The sequence below is a fragment of the Lonchura striata genome, chromosome 32, assembly GCF_050655825.1.
Source record: "Lonchura striata isolate lonStrDom1 chromosome 32, ASM5065582v1, whole genome shotgun sequence".
In the NCBI taxonomy this organism is placed as follows: domain Eukaryota; kingdom Metazoa; phylum Chordata; class Aves; order Passeriformes; family Estrildidae; genus Lonchura; species Lonchura striata.
The window spans coordinates 5,335,749-5,360,435 of NC_140734.1; the positions used below are offsets into that span (position 1 = coordinate 5,335,749).

General features: G+C 54.0%; 2 protein-coding genes, 1 long non-coding RNA gene and 1 other non-coding gene across 4 annotated transcripts; 3 read left to right on the top strand and 1 right to left on the bottom strand.

Annotated features, from left to right (window-relative positions):
- Positions 1-113: 113 nt before the first annotated feature.
- LOC110481226 (medium-chain specific acyl-CoA dehydrogenase, mitochondrial) lies at positions 114-10,766 on the top strand. The gene is made up of 12 exons (XM_021549743.3): positions 114-999; positions 2,453-2,549; positions 3,199-3,296; positions 3,386-3,455; positions 4,715-4,815; positions 4,955-5,035; positions 5,259-5,389; positions 6,479-6,587; positions 7,483-7,623; positions 7,698-7,793; positions 8,458-8,706; positions 10,085-10,766. Exons 1-12 carry the CDS (start codon positions 976-978, stop codon positions 10,154-10,156), a joined length of 1,269 nt encoding a protein of 422 aa, XP_021405418.3. The 5' UTR covers positions 114-975; the 3' UTR covers positions 10,157-10,766.
- Positions 10,767-10,910: 144 nt separating this feature from the next.
- On the top strand, positions 10,911-20,250 carry LOC110481229 (uncharacterized). Its single transcript, XM_085564203.1, has 2 exons — positions 10,911-12,531; positions 13,350-20,250. The coding sequence occupies exon 2, from the start codon at positions 18,799-18,801 to the stop codon at positions 19,279-19,281; it is 483 nt and encodes a 160-aa protein (XP_085420329.1). The 5' UTR covers positions 10,911-12,531; positions 13,350-18,798; the 3' UTR covers positions 19,282-20,250.
- LOC116184670 (small nucleolar RNA SNORD45) lies at positions 12,878-12,961 on the top strand. The gene has a single exon (XR_014950713.1). It is a non-coding gene; the product is annotated as a small nucleolar RNA SNORD45 (small nucleolar RNA).
- A 608-nt stretch (positions 20,251-20,858) lies between the features above and the next one.
- On the bottom strand, positions 20,859-23,609 carry LOC144247862 (uncharacterized). Its single transcript, XR_013341340.2, has 7 exons — positions 23,335-23,609; positions 22,634-22,672; positions 22,489-22,515; positions 21,750-21,785; positions 21,601-21,633; positions 21,367-21,414; positions 20,859-20,998 (listed from the first exon to the last, which is right to left on the bottom strand). It is a non-coding gene; the product is annotated as an uncharacterized LOC144247862 (long non-coding RNA).
- Between the last annotated feature and the right edge of the window lie 1,078 nt (positions 23,610-24,687).

The window sequence follows — 24,687 nt, forward strand, 5'->3', positions numbered from 1 at the left end:
GGGAATGTTTAATAGCCCCAAACCCACACATCCTGTGGGCTTGAGACTGGATTTAAAACAGGAAGAACATGTGAAAATCTTAATTAAATATTGAAAAAACATAAAGTTATAAATTAACTTTTATTTAACTACAGGGAGGAAAAAGTCATAAAGTCTTCCAATCTCTAAGGTTGGAAAAGACTCCAAGATCAGTGAGTCCAACCTTTGATCAAACACTACTTCTTCACTCAGCCAGAGCACTGAGTCCCATGCCCGGTCATTCCTTGAACCGCGGGGATTCAAGGGGTTGGGGGATTCCAGCACCTCTCTGGACAGCTTCTTCCAAGGCCTGACAACCCTTTCCATGAAGGAATTCTTCCTGATGTCCAACCTAAAATTGCTCTGACACAGCTTGAGGACGTTTCCTCTTGTTCTCTGGGAGCAGAGCCCGACCACTTCCTGGCTGCTCCCCCCTGTCAGGAGTGGAGCAGAGCCAGAAGGTCCCCCCCGAGTCTCCTTTTCTCCAGGCTGAGCCCCTTTCCAGCTCCCTCAGCCGCTCCCGGTGCGCCAGTCCCTGCCGCAGCTCCGGTCCCATCTCTGGCCGCGCCGTTCCACCGATACCGGAGTGAAAAGCCAGGCGTGGTCGGAGCAAAGCCTGTGTGAGACCACGATCAGTTTTTTTAACCTTCTGGTTTAACCCGAGAAGTGTCTGCCCAAGGCAGACTCAAAACCTCCGTGAGAAACCCGCGAGCGAGACCCGAACCCACGGCGAGGCAATTTCACACGGCAAAAGGTTATTCCCAGGGAAATCAAAGCAGCCGATTCTTTGTCATCCCGACAGAACGGGCCAGAGGAGGGTAAGGGGCGCGGAGGAGACCTCGGAGCGCTCGGTTCGGGGGGCAGCGCCTTGTTCGGGGGCGGCCGCCGCCCGCCGGTCTGGGGCGGTGCGACCGCCCCGCTCCGCCCCGCGCCAGCAGCGCTGGAAGCGCCGCAGCGATGTCCGCGCTCAGCGCCAGCCGGGTGAGCGGGGCACGGGGGACACAGGGACACGGGGGGAATCAGGGGAGGAAGGACGGGGCCGGGGTCGTGTTGGGGCTGGGGCGGCGCTGCCAGCCTCAATCCCGGGGGTCCCGAATCGGGGTCGGTGCGCGCTGCCCCTCCTGCGCCGCGCCGTTCCTCCCCCGGGGATCGCTGCCCGCTGCTCCCCCGGGAGTCGCTGCCCGTCCCGTTGGAAATTGGGAACATTTCTTTTATCGGGATCTATCGATCGCCCGCCCCGGGAACCGCGTCGGCAGTTCCAGTTCTCCCCGTCATTCCTGAAGTAGGGGAAAGGTGAAGGGCGCCCGCTCTGCCGTGTCCATCGTGTCCTTCCCAACGCTGGGACGTGGCCACCTGCCTCAAGTGACAGCGGGAGCGGCGGGGGCAACTGTCCCCGAGGGCACGGGATCTAATGGATTATATTCCTGGCACCGGGATTTGAGGTTCAGTGGGAGCAGAGCAGGTGGAGGGCATGAGGAGCTGGGTCTGAGCATGGAGTGGACAATGAGGCTGATGGAGTGAGCAGGTGCTTGCCCAAACCCTCATAACAGAATCCCAGACTGGTTTAGATGGGAAGGAACCTCAGAGACCACCAGTCCCACCCCACTGACAACTTGGAGTAGCTGGACCAGTTCTATTCCACCTGACTTGGAATATTCCCAGCGTGGGGCACCCCCACTACTCCAGTGCCTCATCCCTGTGAGAGGATTTGGGTCTCTTGCCACTCTCTGTTACCCCTGGGGAGATCCCCCCTGCCCAACCCTCACCTTCAGCAGTGCAGGGGTATTTGGCAACTCCTTTGTGGGGTATGTCACCTTCAGCTTTGTTGAGAATTCTGGGCTTTTCCTAGTTTTGTGTAAACTTTTTGGTGGAGATGCTGTGTAGGACTGGATCATGCTTAAGAAAAAAAAACAGCAAAACCAAACCCAAACCAAAGCAGAAACAAACCCCCATGATTGCAATACCCTGTCTTTTTTTCCTACCTCATCTTTTTATCAGTTATACTTCAAACAATGTCTAAAACACTTGGGAGGGCTGTTTCTTGGTGTGGTGTTGTTTTATTTCCTTACACATCTGTGGCAGCAGTTTGGTAAGAAAACTGAAGCACAAAGGGAAAACATGGGTAAGAAAGGATAGTTTTGCAACACTTGTGTCTTGTGAAAACCCCACAGATAAAACTTAATCTTGTGGACACCCCCAAGCTGTGCACACACACTGTTCAGAATTCCGTGCTGGATCCCAGCTCTCCCCACAGTTCACTTTTTGGCTTTACAGCTATTTTCAGTGTTCTCTGACAATACCTTTTTTCCCTGTGTGCCATCTGTCACAGCCTGTGTCCTTTGCTGTGCTGTGAGGCTACACCAACCCTTTTAGGACAGGCCCCTCATTCTGGTCTGGGATATTCCCTCATGCTCATGGTCCTTTCCTGCTGCAGCTGCTCCGGACCCTGGTTTGGCCCGGCTGGAAGTCACACTCCAGCAAACCTGCCCAAAACGTGCAGCTGAGCAAGCCTGGGAGCGGCTTCAGCTTTGGTGAGTGTGGCAGGGCTGGGAAGGGAGAGAACAGGGAGGGACAGATGGCAGCGCAGGGGGGAAAAGCAAACAACCAAAATAAGCAGACCAAAAATCCCCACCACAAACCCCAGCAAAGCAACCGACCAAAAAACCCAAGCAAAAGTACTGCAACTCACGAGGAATTTCCAAGACAAGTGTTTATTCAGAATAGATTTCTTTTTATAAAAACTATTTGAAAACAAAAAGCCCTTTTTGTCTCCAGCTCAGGACAGCCAGGGCAGGGGGTGATATTTCAGGCTTTCTTCTTTTTTATAACAGTCTTGAGCTTTTTTTACTTCACAAATGGCCTCAGAACTGAGCAAATATCCCCTGTTGGCTTTTAAACCATTAGAATAACTGAGAGCAGCACCAGGGGAGCATAGTGGGTCTAGGGATGCGACACAACTTTCTCCACACCTGAGCTATTACAGCAAATTCTCTGGTGCAGCAGCAGATGCTTGACAGATGGTTTTGGTAAAAACATTTTATTACCTGGCACTTTCTGCTCCATTCCCAGTAATTTTTGAATAATTTTATAACTAATGCTGTTGTGGGCATTGCTCAGAGCTCAGGGGGGTTCAGAGGGAAGGAGTTTCTTTATGACTATGTTACCTTATTTTTTCCACAGAACTGACAGATGAGCAGAAAGAATTCCAAGCTACTGCCCGGAAATTTGCACTGGAGGAAATTATTCCTGTTGCTGCAGAGTATGACAGGACTGGGGAGGTAAGTCCACCCTACAAGAGGAAAAACCAGATTCTTCTCTTAAATTTGAAATTTTACCTGTGATAATCACCTGTGATTTTCTGTTTCAGTATCCAGTGCCACTCATTAAACGGGCCTGGGAGCTTGGGCTGATGAATTCACACATCCCAGAGAGCTGTGGTGAGCGTGATCCCTTTTAATCCCTAAAATAAACCAAAGAAAAGACCTTGGAGGAGATTGTGGTGTGAAATTGTGGATTACATGTAAAATTACCTGTTGCACACAGGAGCAATCCCAAAGCAATCTGTGGGCAGGTTGGCACACGTGGCTGTGATGAGGCTGGATGGGATCAGGCGAGGAATTAGATTCTGATGTGGTAACTTTTGGCCAGATTTTCTCCCATGATCCCAATTGTTATGATCCCCGTGTCAGGAATTCAAGGGTTTACTTTGATCCTTCCTCTGGATGGAGGGATTTTAGGGCTCATTCCTGAGAATCAGTTACCAGTTTAGCCGAGGTGCAGCCAGCATGTAAACACAGACAAAAATGTTACATTTCAGATTCCCTGAAAGTGGACTTGTGAAGTGTCCAGAGCAGGTCCTGTTGGGTGTTTTTGGCTGATTTGGTGTATCTGGTATCAAAAACTGATTTTCTGCAGCATAGCCTGAGAATCATGGGAAGGTTTGAATCAAGAGTGGCCTTTAAAGGTCCCCCTTATCTAACCCCCAGCAGTGAGAGGGAGGGGCTGGGTGTGTGGAAAACACTTGAAATTCAGGAATTAATTTGAAAAAACATCAGGTTTCATAGTGGGAAATCATCAGCACAGTTTGGCTAGATATCCATATATAGCCTGGAAAAGGAGGTACTGATGAGCCTTATGGGTGCAGAAAAGTTGAGGTTGACGTGAAGAGTTGTGGGAGAAGGTCATGGAAATGAGTGTTCAAATGAAATTCAAAATGGAAAAAGAGATGGGAAAGGGAAGAAGTGATTAAAATTTCTCAGATAAAATGGTGTCTGCTGCACTAATCCCTGCCTCTGGAAAAAGGGGTTTGAGGGATATAATTGATAGTTTTGAGAGACATCAGAGCCCATGTAGCCCTTTTCCACCTCCCAAGAACTTCCCAGGGAATGCTCAGATGTAAAGAAGTCACACATCCTGGTGGCACCTTCTCGCCGTTTTGTGCCACTTGTCCCACCTTGAGCACAAAGTTAATCCCCCTGAGAATGGTGAAATGGGATTTTTAATCACCTGATTTCAATGAAAAGAAACAAATAACAAAAATATCAATCTGGCAGCACGCTATTGCGCAAGGCATTCCCAGGGGAGATCATCTGAAGGAACTCGGTGCCCATGCGAGATGTTTTGGATAACAAATGCTTGCAAAACATTAATATTCTGCACTCGAGACCCCCCTGAGTCCCCTCCTGTCCCCCCACAGGTGGGCTGGGGCTGGGCACCTTTGAGGCATGTCTGATCACAGAGGAGCTGGCATACGGATGCACTGGGGTGCAGACAGCCATCGAGGCCAATTCCCTGGGGGTGAGTCCTGCACCCACCTGGAACTGGGGCTGGGGCCCCCAAATTGGGCTCTGGGTTCTCCAGACTGGCCTCTGAGTCCTCCAAACTGGGCTCTGGGCCCTTGAGGTGATAGGTTAATGCTCTGAACATTCTCTTCCAGCAAATGCCCGTGATCATCGCTGGTAATGAGCAACAGAAGAAAAAATACTTGGGCAGGATGACAGAGGAGCCCCTGATGTGTGTGAGTGTGACCAGAGAATCCTATTGATTAATTAATTAATGACAGAAGAACCCCTGATGTGTGTTTAATCAGGGAATCCCATGACTTCAGTAATTAATTAATGACAGATGAGCCTCTGATGTTTGTGTGACCCGGGCTGGTCATGGCTCACATTCCACAATGGTTTTGTGCTTTCCCAGACCCAGAATGTATATCCCTTGGGATCTGGGGGTTGTTCTTCCAGGCTTACTGTGTGACAGAGCCGGGCGCGGGCTCGGATGTGGCCGGGATCAGAACCCGGGCGGAGCGGAAAGGGGATGAGTACGTCATCAACGGGCAGAAGATGTGGATCACCAACGGCGGGAAGGCCAACTGGTGCGTTCCTTTGGGGGCATACTGGTCTGTACTGGGGTTCCTGGAAGGGTGTGCCACAAACCAGAGTGCTCAGTGTGCCACCAGTCCATCGGGAAGAGGCACCAGCAGCCCCAGTGCTGTGGGTGCCCAAAGAGGGAACAGGCTGATGACACCAGAGCTCGATGGTGCCACAGCTCCGGTCAGAATGCCGCTCATTTGGGTTGAAACCAGACACAGCTCCCTCCTCTTTCCCTTTGGAGCAGACTCAGAGCCAACTCCAAAATGCTCGGGTTACAGAGCCCTGACCTGGCTCCCAGACAGGGATCAGCTGCTTCTGACTCAGCTGGGAACGCTTCCCACTCACAGGGAAAACAGAAAAACTCTGGGATTTAATTGTCTTAAGTAATACATTTCCAAGAAATCCCAGAGTCCAGGCTGTGCTGCAGAGTCCGGGGAGGGCAGCACAGACCCTTCCTCAGGCTTACACTTGCCTCACCCCAACACACAAACACTTCTCAGTACAAGAGGAAAAACTTCATACATTTATCTATGAAAATTGGGATTTCTCCCTGTTTAACTTCTTGCCCGAGGCAGAACCATCACAGAAACTCTCCCAGCACATTCCTGACCCCCCTAAATGGGATTTACAGCAATTGCTGATACAAAAACCTAATTTACAAATGATACTGGGAAGACTAAAATGGAAATATTTTCAATTGAGAGGAAAAGGCCTTACACACAATGCTACATTCCCAGTAAAATAATCCTTAGAGATATGCTGGGAATTGTCTTATTTTGGGCTATTTGGGAGGCAGAGTGGTATATTGAGACAGTACATGGAAGAGGTGGAGAAGCTTTGCAAGTTTACTGGAGGAAATTTCATAAAACCTTGATTTTGCAGGAAGAGATGCCCAGAAGGCACTGATATTTCTCACACTCCTTCCCCTTCATTTGTTTTCTTTTTTTTCTTTTGAAGGGCCAGTTAAAAAGGGTTGTTACTTTACCACTCAATTTCTTGTACAATACAAATATGGACAAGACCACTCAGCATTTTTGCCACGAAGTGTCTGATGTTGGGGATGAGCTGAACCCCCCTCTCTGTCCTCCCAGGTACTTCCTGCTGGCCCGCACTGATCCTGACCCCCGGGCTCCAGCCAGCAAAGCCTTCACGGGCTTCATCGTGGAGGCCAACAGCCCTGGCATCCAGATTGGCAGGAAGGTAACCATCAGGAATTCTTGCTCCTTCCTGAACCAATAACATGATAAATTGCCATGAGAGATTAATGACTGAACTTTGTCAGGGCTCATAGACAGGTATATCGGAATTCTCACAGTGCCCAGAAACTGTTCATAAGGCACATTTAATAATTATATTTACATACATATATATTTATGAAATTATATATGCATATTATATTACATATAATTATATAATATGTAATTATATGTAATGTATATAATCAGATACAATGACAATAGAATTATAATTGTATGAATTTAGATAAAGAATTACTCAGAAGGGCCTAAAGCAGACAATTTTACCCAGCTGCAAAAGAGCCTTTGAGAACATGGAATTGCCAAGGATGTCCAGGGGGAGTGAAGTTGGCAGAACTTTCCCCAAAACCACCTGGTTTTCTGCAATTTCAGCTGCTCCTGCCCAAGTAAGGCACCACGGAGGCCCTGGTTTTCTCTCTCTTTGCTTATATTTGGAGCCTGAAAAACTGATTTATTTATGGATTTGTCTTTTGGCAGCACACCTGGGTCTCGCAGCTGTTGCAAGTGGGTTCTTTACTGTTTTCTCTCCCATGTGAGAGGATAGAATTGAATTATATGTAGAATTGAATCCTCCATGGGATAAATTGAACCAGAAGGGGCCAAAGGAGGGATTCCAGTCTCAGAATTGATCTCCCAATGACCTGCTCAGTTGTGACAGGTCAGGGGCTTGCTGGGCTGGGGAGGCCAAACTGGTATTTCCTATTTCTCTGGTGCATTTTAGCTAAAACAGAAGTGGGTTTTTTACTGTAAAAAAGCTTTATTTATTCTTTAAGCGAACTAAAGGATGGGATTGGTTGCGCCTGGGAACAATCTGATTCCGTGTCACCTCCCTCTTCCAGGAGCTGAACATGGGCCAGCGCTGCTCGGACACGCGCGGGATCGTCTTTGAGGACGTGCGCGTCCCCAAGGAGAACGTGCTGATCGCGGAGGGCGCTGGCTTCAAGATCGCCATGGGCGCCTTCGACAAGACCAGGCCCCCGGTGAGTGCCAGGAGAGGGTTGTTCACAAAGCAGACAGGAATTTCTGCTGCTCACCCCGCACTGTGCCCACCCAGGTGGCAGCGGGGGCTGTGGGGCTGGCGAGGCGAGCACTCGACGAGGCCACCAGGTACGCGCTGGAGAGGAAAACCTTCGGGAAACCCATTGTGGAGGTGCGTTTATGTCCTAGTTGAGACAGTCACAATACAAAGCAAACAATCCCATTTTCAGAGGGCTTCAAACCTGTTTTTACTATAGCATGCATGCTTTTTATACATTCTTACAAAACTCATAGTTTACACTTTACTCATGGGTCAGGAAAGACAAAGTGCTCATTGGAATAGACAGTTGCAGGTTTCTCTTATTTATCCCTCTTTTTTTCTTGGTTTCTATGTCAACGACCTTGGTAGAAAATTCTTTCAGGGGTAAACATGAATCCTCTTATCAAACTTCTCTCTGGCTCACAGAAATTGCTGTAAAACCTCTCCCACACATTTAGAGTTAGACATGGGAACATCTGATCTCAACACAGATCCCAATTCCATAGAACTCCTTGAACACAACTTCCCAAGGGCACTGAATTTGCAAATTAAGAAATTAAGATAAAATTATATATTAGGGAACATTTATTCCCAGAAAGGCCTGTCTCTGGTCCAGTCCCTGTCCTTGTGGCACTTGGGGACACAGTTTAATGATGACCATGATGGTGCCTGGGTGAGGCTTGGCCTTGATGATCATAACGATCTTGTCCAACCCCAAGAATTCCATGATCCTAAGCAGAAAGCTCCTTCCCCTGCAGCCCTCTGAGGCTCACCCGGTGGGTCTCCACTCTCCCAGCACCAGGCCGTGGCATTCCTGCTGGCAGAGATGGCCATGAAGGTGGAGCTGGCCCGGCTGGGGTACCAGCGAGCCGCCTGGGAGGTGGATGCCGGCCGCCGCAACACCTTCTACGCCTCCATCGCCAAGGCCTTCGCCGGGGACGTCGCCAACCAGGTGGCCACTGATGCTGTGCAGATCTTCGGGGGCAATGGCTTCAACACAGAATATCCTGTGGAGAAGCTCATGAGGGATGCCAAAATCTATCAGGTGAGTTGGACAGAGCACTCAATACAAAGTAATTAATTGCTGATTAGTTGCAATAAGGATGCACACAAGCTAAAAAGATTTAGAGACTGAAAGGCATTAAATCATTAAATCACTTCTGAACTTACCACTCACTAGGCAGATGCTTTGGTTGAGATGTCACCAGCATTGAGGTCCATGGACTTATTAATTAGCATTAACTACCCTCTGTGTGCTGCAGAAACAGCCATGGGGCACAGCCCATGGTGATTCACTTCTTCAGATATTTATTTATTGGTTTCTTTTCCAAAAGAACAAAACATGGTCATATTTCCTCATTTTCAGCCCACAGACACCCCTAATCCCCAGTGCTTTTTTTGCAATGTTATTGCCAAGAAATTATCCCATGCCAGAATTCCTCTGCTGGTTCAAGTTTGTTATTTAGCAGGAATGAATTAATTTCCTTAGGAAGCCCAGCGACCTTCACCTTTTCCCTCTTTCCAACACTAACCATGACTGCCTGGAACTGATCCAAACAGGTCTCAGGGAACACATATGGGCTCTGACCTGGCAGCAAGTGACCACAGCTGCTGAGATTTCAGGTGGTTGACATTCCTTTTACAGCTGACTTTAAAATTCCAACTGTTCTCACCAGTCAGGAATTTTTGCCTCTCCAAGGACAGAAAGCAGATGTTTGGAATGAAAAAGTTCTCAGTCCTGATTTCAGTCCTCAGAGAGGAACTTAACAAGCTATAAGACTTTGTCAGAATTGGGCTCCTTTCCTGTTTTAGGGGTTTTTTTCCACCAAGATTCTCCATCACACAGCTCCATTGTCAATGCATGGCTAGGCATGCTGAGATTTTGAAATTGTTCTAATTACTCTCATTTAGTGGGAAATTTTGGGGTGTTTTTCCTGTTACCCTCAATCCCTGCAAGAACTTGGGAAAGGGGTTGGACCTTACAATTCCAGCAGCTTTACTTGGAGAAACTTTGCACAGTTTGGGGAATATTATCCTGATTTTGTGACTGCAGAGAAAGTGGATTTGCAGGTATGAGAGTGATTTGCCAAAGCAAATTCAGGCAGGATTGGGAGCTGAAACACTGAAATCCCCAAATTCTGCTATCCTGGAGCTGCCCTGGGCTCTGCCTGCGGGATCTCTGAATTTGTTCCTGTGCTGGGCACACAGAGGTGTTTGGATAACTGGGAAATCCCTGGATCCCTCCTGCACTGAACACACACCTGCATGGGTTATTGCCTCTTACGGGTCATTGTCACACTCATTTTTCAAGTTCCCCCTCTTCCTGCCCCCTGGTTTGGCACAGGGAGGGGTCACAGGTGTGCAGACTCTGGTCAAGCACCTTTCCCAGCTGCTGGCTCACCTGTTTTTGGTTTTCCCTGCAGATCTATGAGGGCACGGCACAGATCCAGCGAGTGATCATTGCCCGTGAGCACCTGGGCAGACACAAGGCATGAGGGATGCGGCAGCTCCAGGCCTGGTATTCCAGGGAAAGGGATTGTGCTGCATTGCTCCATTAGAAAAACATGGGGAAAGCCCTTTTCCATCAAACTCCTGTTCTTGTGCCTGATCCAGCACAAGTTCTGGGACCCCATCCATCCCCTGAGCCCATCCCACTGATTGACGATCCCAAACATCCCAAAATCCCACAGGGATCACATCGCTCTTTCCAAATCTCCCTTTGGCCTTCAGCAGCAAAGGAGACAAAACCCTTCCCCAGCAAACCTGGATGAGCAAAGAGTGAACAAAATTCTCATTTTTTAACATTTATTTTTGTCAGTGAAAGCAAAAATCCAGCACATCCCAGGAGTCAGATTTGGGATGTTTCTGTGTTTTTAATGGCACCAATCCACTCCCTTCGTTTATTCTTGGGGCTTAGGTGATGGCAACTGGATCAACCTCAGGGAACTTAATAAACCTGACTTTTCCTCCTGTGGAAGGGCTGAGCTGGCTCTGGCACTTAGGCTCCAGGGCCCCAGTTCCCAAGATCCGTAGGAAACACTAAGTTTGGAGCCTTTCAACAGCCAAATCTAAAGGAAAACTAAAGTGAATCCATGTTTCTCGTGCCTTGAAGCAGAATTCCTTGTGATGGGTGAGTGGTAATGACGGTGTGTGAGAGGGGCTAAATATGTCCTGGGAGGAAGGAAGAAGGATGGAGCAATGGGAACGTGAATTTACTCATCCTGTGGAAAAGTGTGCAGGAAATGAGCTGGGCTTGGGCATGGCAGTGTGAGCTGAGCTGGGCCTTGCCCTGACAGACTGATAAAGGCCAGGAATGAGACTCGTGTGGTGCAGAGGATTTCCCTGGAAAAAGGCTGTCCTGGAGCCACTGCCAGGTCCCAATAAATGCTGTTGGTGTTGACGGGGCAGGAGCACCTGATCCCGCACTCCTCACAGGTTCTGGTGGGATTCACCGCCACGTGTTGGTCCCAGCACAGGATGAGCTTATGGGGGGAATGGGGTGGGCTGGGAATGGACAGGGGAGGATGGAATGGGGATGGAAGTGGATGGGGACTGTGCAAAGAAGCCATGCTACAAAAAGCCAAAGGAGAGGAGTCCTGCAACTTTATTTGAACAAAGGGAGAGAGGCCACTGGGGCAAAGACCCGTGGGGGGGTCTCTCTCTCTTGGTTTTGGAGAGTGCAGTCTCTTTTTATTCTAAACTCCTGACGTATGTTGTCCTCTTCCTTTCCCCATTGACTGAGGTACCAGGAAGGTACAGCTTTCCCAAACCACCTGCCACACATCCCCCCTTGTACATGTGTCACCATTTCCCCCTGGAGTTCAGAAGTGCAGGCTGTCTGGGTTCTGCAGATCCATCAGAAGTTCATACCGTGTGCAATACACTTCCGTTTGTCCTATTATCCTACATTTCAGGAGCTCACTCTAGGTCAGGCTGCCTGGGCTCTGTAACAAACTTGCCCGGGTGGATGTTCACAGACATTAATACTCATTTAAAAGACATTAATATCCATTTCTGTGACAGTAGTGAAGAACCCCACACCCATCTTTCCACATCGAGTTTTTTATGAAGACATTAGTAGGACAAAAGCAGCTGGGATGGGGATAGAGGTAGTGTGGATGGAGTCTCCTGGGGAGGAGAAGGTCACTGTGGGAATGGAGGGGGATGGAGATAGAGGCGGTAGAGAGCAGGACGGGGTGGATGAATGGGGATGGTGTGGGCATGGAAGGCGATAAAGGGGGAAGGAAGAGTATGGGATGGGGATGAATGCCCTTGGAGGTGGATGGAAGGCAATGGCAGTGGCAATGACAGGGATGAGGGAAATGGAGGCGGCTGAGGGCGCTTGGACTCAGATCTGTGGGGCAAGATCATCTCACCTATGACATAGGTAGCAAATGGAGATAGGTGGAGCTGTGTGATCTCAGCGCCAAAATAAGCTACGTCTGCTTTTAATATAGGAATTGGAGTGTTAGAGAGCTTTTCCCAATGGTTTGGTCACAGCAGTGGTGAGGAACAGGGAGGCCAAGTGAGGGAAACACGTGGAAAAACCTTCGTGCTCACAGGGGATAGTTTCACGAAACTGGAAAGCTGCAGGAAAGAGAAAAAGATAAAAATTACACGTCTTAGGGAGGGCCTGGGCAAGGACCCACCGGGGACAGCCCCCACCCCGCGCTACTGCGGGGCTGCCGGAGGTACCCAAACTCCATCGGGGCAGGGGAAGAGGCGGGGAATGGGACGGGGCGGGGATGAGGGAGATGGAGGCGGCTGAGGGCGGCTCCCGGGCCGCTGTTCCCGCCCCAGCGCGGCCGGATGCCGGCGGCAGCGGAGCGGAGGCGGCAGCGCCGCGTGGTGCGGGCCGGGCCCGGGGCAGGTGGGGCCGGCGGGGCTGTGGAGGGGCCGGGGCGAGGCGCGGAGCCGCGGGCGCTGGGCCGAGCGCGGCGCTGCCGGAGCGGCGCGGCCCAGGGCGGAGCGGCCGGGCCGGGCTCGGCGGCGGCGGGAGGAGGCCGGGGCCGATGGCGGCGGCAGGGCCCGGGCCGGGGCGGCTCCGGCCGGGGGGGTTTTCCGTGCGGCCGGCGGCGCTGGCGGCAGCGCCGGGCCCGGGGCTGCGCTGGCGGGGCCCGGCTGCAGGCGCAGGGAGCGCCCCGCGCTGGGAGCGGCGGCTCCGGGCTGGGAGCGCCGGGCGGACGGGCAGGAGCAGGAGGAAGCGGCAGTTGTCGGGCCCGGGATGAGCGCTGGCATGTATTATCTGAGCGGAGCTGATGTCTCTCACCGCTTTAGCTCTAGAATTACTCTGAGGCCCGGCAAGCCCCCGATCCCTGTGTCAGTGGAGCTTTTGGCACTTGTGGGATGGAGTCCTCATGCAGAATTGGAGCCAGGTTGAGGAGAGGAGGTCCCAGTTGGGATGTGCCCCATTGCCAGGTGGGGCAGGTGCAGTTCTGGGCTGAGCTGTGGGTTTTGTGCCCCTGCGAATCTCTCACATGTCCCGAATTCCATGGTTTTGGAATTTGTGTCCACGTGCATGTGGGAGTGTTGTCTCAGGGTGTCCCTGAGCCCCTGTGAGCTGTCAGAGCTGTGCAGGTTCTGTGTGTGCAGCTGGGCTGGTGCAGCTGCAGGTGGGATTGTGCAGGCAGGAAGTGGCATCTGTGGTCAGCGTGGCCCTAAACTTGGAATGTTTTGTGCTTCTTGCAGGTCTCCAGTTAAACTGAGCACATTCCGGCCAGCCCAGAGCTATGATCCAGACGCCTGATCCTGTGTGGGGCTGGGGTTGGATCCCAGGCTTCTCTCTGGCCTCTGGAATGATGGGACATCCCTCCTGCAGGCTGTGACCCAACAGAAGAGGCTTCCCTGTAAACCTTGTCTGCAGCTTCCTGGGGAGCTGGGAATGCACAGCACAGGGTGTCACCCACTCCTGAGGAGCTGGGAATGCACAGCACAGGATGTCACTCACTCCTGGGAGCTGGGAATGCACAGCACAGGGTTTCACTCACTCCTGGGGAGCTTGGAATGCACAGCACAGGGTGTCACCCACTCCTGGGGAGCTGGGAATGCACAGACACAGGGTGTCACCCACTCCTGGGGAGCTGGGAATGCACAGCACAGGGTGTCACCCACTCCTGGGAGCTGGGGATGCACAGCACAGGGTGTCACCCACTCCTGGGAGCTGGGAATGCACAGCACAGGGTGTCATCACCCATTCCTGGGGAGCTGCCAGCTGAGTCCCCAGGGCCTTGCTCTTGTACCAGGGACAAGCAGTGGGGTGGCTTAAGTCCCACTGATTCTGGGAGCTCTTGGATCCACTCTGCACCCCTGGGAAGTTTTCTCTTGCAGTCAGCCCCACTTCATTTTGGGTGTTTGTGCTTCATGTGCACTCCACCCACACCTTGGGGTGCCTTGGGATCCACCTACACCCCCAGGGGCTCGGGGGGCCCTGGCTTGTGCTGGGCACCCTGGGATGCAAGGAAAGCAGAACCTACCTGGGGAAGGTGTCCCCAGTGAGAAATGGGGTACAGGAGCTTGTGTGGGTGGGCCCAGAAAGCTGGGAGGGGTCTTGGGAAAGGAATGATGGTACAAGAGACCAGCAGAACCCTTCCAGGGAGGAAACAGCTTGGACATTCCATGGGGAACTGGGCACTGGCACCAGCGCATCAGGTGCAAGGGGGTGAAGGAAGCAGGTGGAGCTGCTCTTTCATGGATCCTGCTCCATGGGATCAGCCCTGTGGAAGAGCGACTGGGGAGGGTGCTCAGGGCCAGCACTGCTCCTTTGGGCTCCCTTTGTCCCCCTCCTGGGATAGCAGTAGGATTTGGAAGGGATGTGGAGCCCAGCTGTACACCAAGCCTGGCACACCTGGGAATTGCAGCGCAGGTGCATCACGGCTCTTGGTCAGACTTGGGATCGCCTCCTCTTGCTGTATGGCTCCTCCTCCAGCCTCAGCTTCTGCCAGGCCCCCTGCAGCACCTCCCTGTCCCGTGCCAGCTGCTCCTCCTTGGCTTTCAGCACGTGGCACTGGAATTTCAGCGCTGCCTTTCCGAGGGATGGGCTGGGAGACCCGACTGTCCCCTGCCCTGTCCTGGACATTCTCATGACATCCCAGGGTTTGAGATCCTAAACTCAGATTCCAGCCCCCTTCACCTGGGGTTTGGGCCTCTCAAACTGGAGTTTGGGATCCTCAGACTATGGGTTGGACCCTTGAACTCTCGTGCCTGAGAGCTCATTCACTGTCTGCCAGTTTCCACCCCAAACTGAGGGATTTCTTATTTTTCATTCCAGTTGTTCAAGGAGGAGCTGGGGCTGTCTGCAAAACGCTGATCCCAGTCTGACCAGCAGGACTGGCACTGGTTTGGAGTAGGGAGTCAGTGGGTCGGTGATCACAGCCCTCTGTTTTGTTGGTTATAAAGTGGCTGGTTTTGCACTTTGTGGATTTTGGGGGTCACACATCAATAAAACTGGAGGATGTGTAGGGGAGGAGCTTATTTGGGGGCACAGAGACAAAAGGGCATGGGGAGACCCCAGTGTGGATTTTGGGATCTCCCTTAAGTGGGGGAGGGTGTTGGAGGGAGCCCAGGTCAAGCTTTGGGGTTTTTGGGCTGTGTTTTGGCATGTCAGGTGTTGGATGGAAGGACCCATGGTGGGGGTCCTGCTTACAGGGGGAGGAGGGGGCTTAGAGGAGGGTCCCTCCTAAGTGGGGCATGTGATGGGAGAGCCCTGGGGACCCCAGGATGTAGATTTGGGGTCCCCTGGACAGGGTGGGTCGGTGGGGGTAGGGTTTCCTGGGCATTGGCACCCCCTGCTCACTGGGAGGACCTGGGGATGGGTTTCCCCTCACCGGGGCTGGGATTTGAGGGTTCCAAGGGTGGATTTTGGGGATCCCCAGGACATATTTTGGGATGTCAGGGTGGGTTTTGTGGTGGGTTGAGGGCTCCTGGATGGATTAGAGAGTTCCAGCACCTGCAGTGCAAAGTCCAGGGCAGGGGCACAGTGGGTCAGACACCCCATGGGCACCACACCGATGTGAGGCCCCAAAAACTGGGGGAGGGTCCCCAAAACAATCCCCCCACTGGCTGCTGCTCCATGCAGCTCCTGGGGGGATACCTTCCACCTTTCACAACTTCCCATCCTTCTCCAAAAGCTGGGTGTACACTGTACCCTTGAAACTGGGGGGGTGTCACAGCCCAAATCTGTCCAATTTCACACGCCCCCCTACCCCAAACCACCATTTCAGGGGTTACTCCATCCATCGACCACCAACAATGGGGAGTTCTCACCCAAACCCTCCAAATCAGCAGTTAACACCACAAAATTGAGAGTCCCCTAAACCAGAAACCTCCCAATTATCTGCCCAATGGGGGCTCCCCACCGCACACTGATCCCCAGAATTATGATCTGAGCACCCAGAACAACTCCAAATTTCAGCTGTCAACCCACTGGCCAACAAAATTCAAATTCTCTCCCTCTAGCACCCTCTAATCCAGGGTGCAAAACTTCCATAAATGCCCAAAATTGCAGTTCCCTGCACAATCCCTCCAATCCAGGCATGTTCCACCTACTCAAAACTGCAGTCCCTCCAGCAAAAAAAAAACCCAAAACTGGGATTTTCCAACACTGACCCCCAAAGATTGGGTTCTACCCTTTATCTTTTGAGGCTGTTCCACATTTTACAGCAGATTCCCTCCAGTTTATTGGTTCAGCCTTACACCTTAGAGTCCCCTATTGTTGTCACACCCTTAATTTTGGGGTCTCACCTGCGGCGCTCTGCATAGCCTTGAGCTGTGTGGTTACCCCCCACTTCCCAGGGGTTTCCTCCCCCATTTTACTGGTCTATCTTCTATTTTTTGCAATTCAACCCCCCATTTTTGGGGTCCAGTCTCACCACTGTTGGTCCTGCTCTGATTTTGGGGCTCACCTGTGGGGCCAGGTTGTCCAGCAGGACGATGTCAGCCCCAGCCCCCGCAGCCGCCAGTGCTTCCTCCGCACTCGAGCACTCAACCTCCAGCCGGCGGGTGAAGCCCCCGGCCCGGCGCACCCCCAAAATCATCTGGGGGAGAGGGGGGTCAGGGGGAACCCCAGAGAAACACCCAATCCCTCTGACCCAATATGGGGTGGGGTAAAATGGGGGGCTGCCCCCTGTGATTGACATAAAATGAGGGATAAAATGAGCATCCTCTTTTACCCCCAGCATTGCTCCCCACAAACTGGGGTCCACTCCCTAGATTCCCCCAATTCAAGGTTATCCCTTGACCCCAAAGTTGGGACTCCACCCCCCCCCTACAATCTCCCCCAATTTAGGGGTTACCCCCCAAACTGGAACCTCCCCTATGCATCCCCCCCCAGTCCAGGGGTCCTCCCACATCAGTCCATGCCGAGAATACCCCAATCCTGGAGTGTGTCCCAAAATTGGTACCCCCTTCAAATCTTTGTGCTTCTCCACCACCTTCAAACTTTGGGGTACCCCAAATCATCACTCCCTCCAAACTCGAGCCCCCTTCAGCAAAACACCCCATTCTTCCAAACCTGTTCCCCCCATCCCACACCCCCAAAATTGGGGTTGTCACTCCTACCACCCAGAACCTGCCAGTTCAAGGGTTCCCCCACCCATCTACCCCCACCTTGGGGTTCCTCGCCTAGCAGCCCACAATCCAGGGGTCCTGCCCATCAGCCAGGTGGGCTGTTCAGCCTGGTAGATGTTCACCCCAGTAGACACCAGCCCAGTGATTGGTTCTATCCCGTGACGGGCTGTGGGGGACATCTGGACACTGCTGTGGCAGTGGGGCAGGAGCTGCTGAAGCCACCGCCTGTGACATTCACATTCTCTGGACAGAGACATAATTCTGTCTCTCTGGAAAAGCACTAAGAGAAGAAGAGAAAACAATCTTTATCTCTGCTCCTTTGTTTTCCCCATGTAGAATTTAGTATGGAGATTGTTTACCTGAAGTGACTGCTTAATTAGATTCTAGCGAAAGTTATTTAAGTTCAATGACCAATCAGATACAACTGTGTGTTGGACTCTCAGCAGAGTGTCACAAGTTTTTTAGAAGTTAGATAGGTAAGAAGTATGTAGAATAGTATAGTATCTCTTTAAATAGTATATTAATGTAATATAATATAGTTTTAATAAAACATGTCCTTCAACCTTCTGACCTGGAGCAACCTCCTTCCTGAGAGCGTTCTCTTGGAGACGGGGACAGCTCAGCGCTCCGGACGCTCGCGCCACATGTTGGTATTTGAAGGTTGACGGGGAGGAAAAGCAGATGGGAGGGGTTCTTTGCATTCCAGGGGTGTTTATTGACAGCACAGCAAAAGCAGCCAGGGACAAAGAACCAAGAACCAGGCGGGGTCCAGGATTATAAATGGGACAAGGGGGGTGGAGCATCAGGGCTGAGGGCCAATGGGTTGAGGGAACAGAGACGGGGTTAAAGGGTAACAACCACTGGGATCCAGGGGAGGAGTGGCAAGGAATGGGGTCCAACTGGGAAAGCATCAACGAGGAACGTTCTAGAAGTGGGGAGGAAAAAAGGGATGATGTAACTGGGCCCATTGACATAAAGGCACAAGGAACTGTAGGAAAATATCTTCTTGTGTCACCCTCACTTGAAGGGATGTTTCTTGCCAAGGCATCCCTGCCTCAGCATCCCCTTCCATGTCTTGGGATGCAACAAATGGGGGATGTCCATGGGGGGAGAGATTGGGAAGTCATCATTGGGACGGACATGGTAGGAGCAGAGGATGGATGGAGCCCATCAGCCAGATGTTTACCCAGGACAACATCTGGTTTTCCAACAGGTTGGGAAGGACATTTGAGGCATTAAGGGGTCACCCTGGGGGAGACAGGTGGATGAGGGACACCACAAGGACACTGGGGGACATGGTAGCAAGAGACATTCGAGCCAGAGATTGGTTCTCCAATGGGGGGTGCATCAGGGACATTTGGGGGTCACCATGGGGGTGGGGCACACAGCTGGACATGCACAGGGGATGGAGGGTGGGGAAGGGGTGTGGGTCACTATGGGGGAGGACATGGGGGGATGCACTGAAAGGACACTGGACATCATGGAGGGCATGGTGGTGATGGTGATGGTGGTTGTGGTGGTCATGCGATGATGATGATTAGGGATTTGAGTGTTGAAGACGGGGGTGGTGACAATGGTGTTAAGTGATGAAATGGTGCTGCTGTTGGTGAAGATGGTGACGGTGTCGATGGTGTTGGGTGATGATAATGGAGGTGATGGAGTTCACTGTGGTGATGATGCAGACCAAGGTGTGGGTGATAGTAACGATGATGGTGACAGTGATGGTGTTGGTTGTGTTGGAGTTGACTGCAGTGATGATGGTATTGATGATGAAGATGATGGTATGGGTGAGGAAGATGATAGACATGATGCTGGTGTTACTGGTGTCATAGTGACAGTGTCAACAGTGTTAGATGAGGAAGATATTGCTGTTGGATTTCATCATAGAGTGGGTGACGGCATGAGAGATGAAGATGAGGTTTGTGGTGATGATGATGATTATGATGATGATGGTGTGAGTAGTGTCATGGTGATGGTGTCAATGTTGTGGATGATGCAGATGAAGGTGATGATGAAGAAGATGACAGTGATGATGGTACTGTTGGTGTTGTGGTGATGATGATGGAGGTTGATGGTATGGGATGATGATGATGGAGTTGTGGGTGATGAAGACGATGGTGTTGTGGGGGATGAGGTTGATGGTGTGGATGGTTGTGGTGATGAAGATGATGGTGATGATGAAGGCCAACCCCGCTACTTGTTGAGGGCATTTCACATCTCGATGGGGCCCAGCACTGACAGCGCCATCGGCATTGGAGCCTCAAAGATGTTGCAGTCCAGACCCTCAAAGACCACGCTGGAACCTGCATGAAGAGGGGCTGGAGGGGGTCGCCAGGGGTCACCAGGCTGGAACACTTCGGGGACACCTTGGGGACATCCAGGGAGGACTCCTGGGGGCTGGGGAGGCTCCACTGGTGTTGGGATTCAGGAGCAGCAGTCACCAACCCAAACACTGTCACCACAGGAGGACTGTGCCGTGAGACAAGTGCAGAATGGAGCACCCTGAGATCAGGTCAAGGTGGGACAATTGTCCTGGGCTTACCTTGGACCTTGGGGGAGGTAAACAAAGCTGGGGGAGCAGAATGGATCCCTGGTGGTGGACAAGGAAATCCAACCCAGCACCCCTGCTGGAATTGGCTCCAACTGGGTCAAAGGGAATTGCAGAGGGGCAGATGGTGACCACCCACTCACGGCCACTGAACCCAGAAACCTCCGGCTGAAGAGAAGGGACAGCCTGAGCTGGGACTAATTAGCACCCAAGGGCAGGGGATTGTTAAACCTATGGCATTGGAGAGCTGTGTAGCCATGAGCACCAACTCCTTCGTTTGCCAAAATGGAAAAACAGGGAAAAGTTCAGAATGACCTCAGGACCCCCCACCATCGAGAAGCTGTGGGGGAGAAAGGCTCAACAGGACGCTGCTGGATCCAAGGGTGGTGCTGACCTTCTGAGTGACCTCTCTCCCTTCCTTCTCCATTTCTCACCCACACATTTTATTGCCCAGTAAATTCTATACGATTGACTTTGGCACAGGGTCCATTGTGCCCCTGGATTTGGGCAGAGGCACCTCAAGGATGGGATTGGAACAGCTGGGGATCCTTTAAGTGACCTCAACCGCCTCATTCCCACCAGCCATGAGCCCGGGAGTGCCGATCCTTGGGCAGGGAAGCGCTGTCGCTCCCCAGTGGGCCAGGGGAGCCAGGGCTCCAGGCTCCTGTCCATGAGCCACTCCTGCCCTGAGCCCAGCCTGTGCTCCCTGGGGATGCACTGGGGTGTCCAGAGCCCCGGGCAGAACCTGTTTCCCTCTGTGCCCCAAACCCTGGGGGTTCCAGAGGTGGCTTGGGGTGCCCCTTGTTCCTCCAGCTGTGGGGGGACATTCCAGGGTGTCCCAGCCTGCCCGGCCCAGGGTACCAGGCAGGGGGGAAAGGAAGGGGGACCCCTGGGAGCCCCCAGAGTCGCTCTGTTCATGGTGGGGGAGAAATTGGAGACACCCAGGGCTGAGAGAGGGGACACAGAACACACATGGACATGGGAACACACACATGGTCATGGAACATACACAGGAACATGAGAACACACACAGGGACATGGAACACACAAAGGGACTTGAGAAAAGCACACATGACTACACAGAATTGCTTTGCTGAAGGGGTTTATTGATTATTCCAGGGAAATTCCCAGGGCTCCCAAGGAATTAGGGGGGTTCTCCAGGGATGATCATCTCCTCATGCCGCTGGAGAGGGACAGGACGCAAGTGTCACCACCAGTTCCAGGCCTGAAAGGCAGAGCCCAAATTATCACCTTGTTCCCTTCCCTCCCTCTGCAGGGACAGAGGCAGGAGAAGGGATTTGGAGCCCTGGGTATACCTGGGACAGGACTTGGCTCCTGACATCCCAGAGCCCCTCAGCCTGGAATATGCCAAAAGCTCCCAGAGCCCCCCCTGCTCCCACAGGGACACTGGGTGTCCCCAGAGCCCCCCAGTGCAAGGAAAGCCTTGGGGACAGCTCTGGGACACGGATCAGGGACAGCCCCCTCCATGTGCCTCTGCCATGCCCAAGCTCTGCCCACCCCAGAGGGCTCAGGGATTCACCCTGGCCCCCAAGGATCTCTTTGTGGAGCTGGGGACCCTCCAGGATTTCTCACCAGGGCATCCAGAGGGGCAGCCGGGCATCACTCCTGCAGAAGCTCCACCTGCTCAGCCACGTGGGGCCAGGGAGGAAGGCAGGGTTAGAGACACACCAGAGGATACTGAGGCATGTTGGGAGATACTGGGGCAAGCTGGGGTGTACTGGGGCAAAGTGGGGTGCACTGGGATGCCCTGCAGTGTCATGACCATGACAGGAGAGTCTCTGGGCCAGCAGAACTCCAGCTACCCACCTCAGCCATCGGTGGTGGAGGGAATTTTGGTTTCTGTAGAGAGATGGGGAGATGTCACTGGTCACTGGGGTGTCCCCAGTGCCAGCAAGGCATGGGGGCACCCGACTGGCCCCCAGTCCCCACACTGGTGCCCCAGGTCCAGGACTTACCATAATGCATCCACCTATCCCTCCTACAACGCCTGACTGCAGAAGGAGAGCAAAGGTTTAGTCTGGAATGGCCCTTGTGGGGCTTAGGGGGTCACAGGTGTCCCCAAGGCCCGTGTCTGCCCCTGGCCTGAGGGGAAAAATCCCTTCTGCTCCCCCCAGTCCCGCTCGGACCAGTTTCACCTGGCCCCTGTTCCTGCAGGGAGCACGGCGGGGATGGAGACCAGGAGAGTGAGCGGGATTCGGAGCCTCCAAGGAGGGGACGGAGTGGGACAGGGGGGCTCCAAGAGAGAGAACCGGGGGGAGCTGGGGCCCCAAGGGGTGGGGCTGGGGGTGTTGAAGGGGTGGGAGGTGGGGAATGTGGGTGGGGAGGCAGCAATTCCAGTGTGGGGCCATGGGGGCTGAAGTGGTTGGTGGGTGGGGCAGAGGACAGAATGGATGGGTTTGGGAGGGGCTTTGGGAGTGGCAGTCAAGGAGGGGATCTGGGGGCACCCCTGTCATGGAGAATGAGAACAGGAAAGGACAGGAGGGAGAGGGGAAGGAAATGGACTGTGCACGATGCTCTTCGGATTGACTGGGGTGCACTAGGACGGGTGGGAGCACAGGGGCGACCCTGGGAAGGTGCAGCCTTGGGAAGCCCTGGGGTGCACTGGGATGTGCTGGGGTGCACTGGGATGCCCTGGAGGGGCTTGGCCATGAGATGGGAGGGTCTGGGCCCATCAGAAGAACTCAGGCTGCTCACCTTGCCGTCACTAATGCCACCAACTTTCTGTGGAGAGACCATGAGATGTCACCAGTCACTGGGGTGTCCCCAGTCCCAGTAAAGGCTGCGGCTGACCAAACTGGCCCCCAGTTCCCTCACTGGTGCAGCCAGCTCCAGGACTTACCCCAGCACATATGGTGTCACCACTGCCATCCATGGCTGCCTGGGGAAGGAGAGCAAAAGGCTGGTCAGGGTTGGCCCTGCTGGGACTGGGGGGACACAGGTGTGTCCCCAGCCCTGCTGGCCCATGCCTGTCCCCTGCTCTGAGCAGGGGGTGCCAGGGGATTTGGGGACACCAATGCTGAGTGAAAGGCAACGGACTGAAGGGAAGACTGGGAAGAAGACCCTGGGAATCACTGGGGGTGGGGGAGCATTTCCCAGTTTGTGCCAGTTCAGCCTGGCTTGGCACTGGACCAGTCGAGCCCAGTTTGGCCAAGTTCAGCCTATCCTGGTCTTTAGTTAGTTTGCACCTCTCAGCCCCGCTTCAGCCCAGTTCGGGAGTGGCCTCTGTCCTTGGGTGGCAAACAGGAGATGCTGCGGAGGTGGCCGAGGGGACCAGGAGGGTGGGATGGGGAGGCCCAGAAGGCCAGGATTTGGGGGGAGCAGGACAGGAAAGCGCTGGGGTCCTGCCAGGGAGGAGCTGGGTCCGACCATCCGCAGGGAAAGCCGGGCTCTGGCAGCCGGAGCTGAATTGCGGGAAGGGGAAGGACGGAGCCACTCGTGGCAAGGAGAAAGCGGCAGCGCCCGGGGCTGGGAGCCCGGGGCAGCCCCTGGCTTGGGAAGAGCCCCCAGCCCTGAGCCCCCCCCGTGGCCTTGGAGCCTCACCTTGCTCTGTGCTGGGAGGCACAGCAGGATGGAGAAGAGCAGGGCCACGCTGAGCACAGCCACCTTCATCTTCCTCTGGCTCCGGGCAGCGCTGGGTGAGGCTGCAGCAGGTGAGGAGCACCTTTATCCCTGCCGGGACTCCTCCCTGCACCCTCCCTGCCAGCCCCCAGGCCAAAGCCCGGCTTGGCACAGCCCCCAGCCCTGGCCACAAGCCCAGCCCTGGCCCAGAGTCCACCCCAGCCCAGCTGTGGCACGGGTCCAGCCCCCTTGCCTGGCATCCCTCCAGCTTCCTGCCCGGGGCAGCTGCCCCTGGAGGGGCCCAGGAACCTGGGGGGGCAGGGGGGCAGGCAGGGAGCCAAAGGCACCTGGGGACCCTGTGGGGACAGCCCCCAGTGCAACACAATCCATCCTCCCACAGCCCCCAGAGCCAGATCCCCCATCTCCTGCTGCCCCTTCCCTCCCAGAGCTTTCCCTGTGGGACAGCCCAGAGCAGAGCCCAGCGCCAAACCCAGCGTGGCTGAGCAGAATTGTCCCAGTTCCCACTCCAGCCCCATGGCTGAACTGGGGGCTGGACTGACCCCTCTTCTTGGGGCACCAGGACCCCAAGATGAGGGAAAACAGGGAGGTGTGGGGACAGCGGGGTCACAGGCCATGGAAATGCTGAGTGACTGGGATCTCCAGGTCCTTGAGGTGCTCTGGGGAGCAGTGGGGAGTGGTGGCACAGGGACACCAGGGCTGGGTTGGGGCAGGGCCGGGGTGGCTTCAGTGTCTGGAATGGTGGCACAGGGACACCAGGGCTGGGTTGGGGCAGGGCCGGGGTGGCTTCAGTGTCTGGAATGGTGGCACAGGGACACCAGGGCTGGGTTGGGGCAGGGCCGGGGTGGCCGCAGTGTCTGGAATGGTGGCACAGGGACACCAGGGCTGGGTTGGGGCAGGGCCGGGGTGGCCGCAGTGTCTGGAATGGTGGCACAGGGACACCAGGGCTGGGTTGGGGCAGGGCCAGGGTGGCCACAGTGTCCGGCTCCAGCCCATTCCCGGCACTGCTGCCCCAAACTGCTCCAGACCCTGGGGGAAGATCCCCTGCCCGGCCCCCCCATCCCACCCGGGACCTCTGTGTCCTGCTGGATCACCCCAGTCCCGCTCTGCTGAGCTGTCCCACACATCGGCTCCCAGGGGCTCTGCCCCAGCAGGGCTGTGGCTCCAGACTGGGCTGGCCCTGGGACACGGCTCCCACAGAGCCCCTGGCCTCAGGGATGGCCCTGAGCAGGGCTCACCTTCCTGCCCGAGGGTCCCGCGCTCCTGTCCCAGCTCAGAGCCCTGCCAGGGTGAGCCCCGAGGGCACAGATCAGGTTC

Bases quoted from the DNA above. Each gene is read 5' to 3' on its own strand.
- LOC110481226 (XM_021549743.3), top strand. From the start codon at position 976: ATGTCCGCGCTCAGCGCCAGCCGG. The intron at 2,550-3,198 runs GTGAGTGTGGCA...TTTTTTCCACAG, and splicing joins TGGGAGCGGCTTCAGCTTTG to AACTGACAGATGAGCAGAAA. The intron at 5,390-6,478 runs GTGCGTTCCTTT...CTGTCCTCCCAG, and splicing joins AACGGCGGGAAGGCCAACTG to GTACTTCCTGCTGGCCCGCA.
- LOC110481229 (XM_085564203.1), top strand. From the start codon at position 18,799: ATGGTGTTAAGTGATGAAATGGTGCTGCTGTTGGTGAAGATGGTGACG.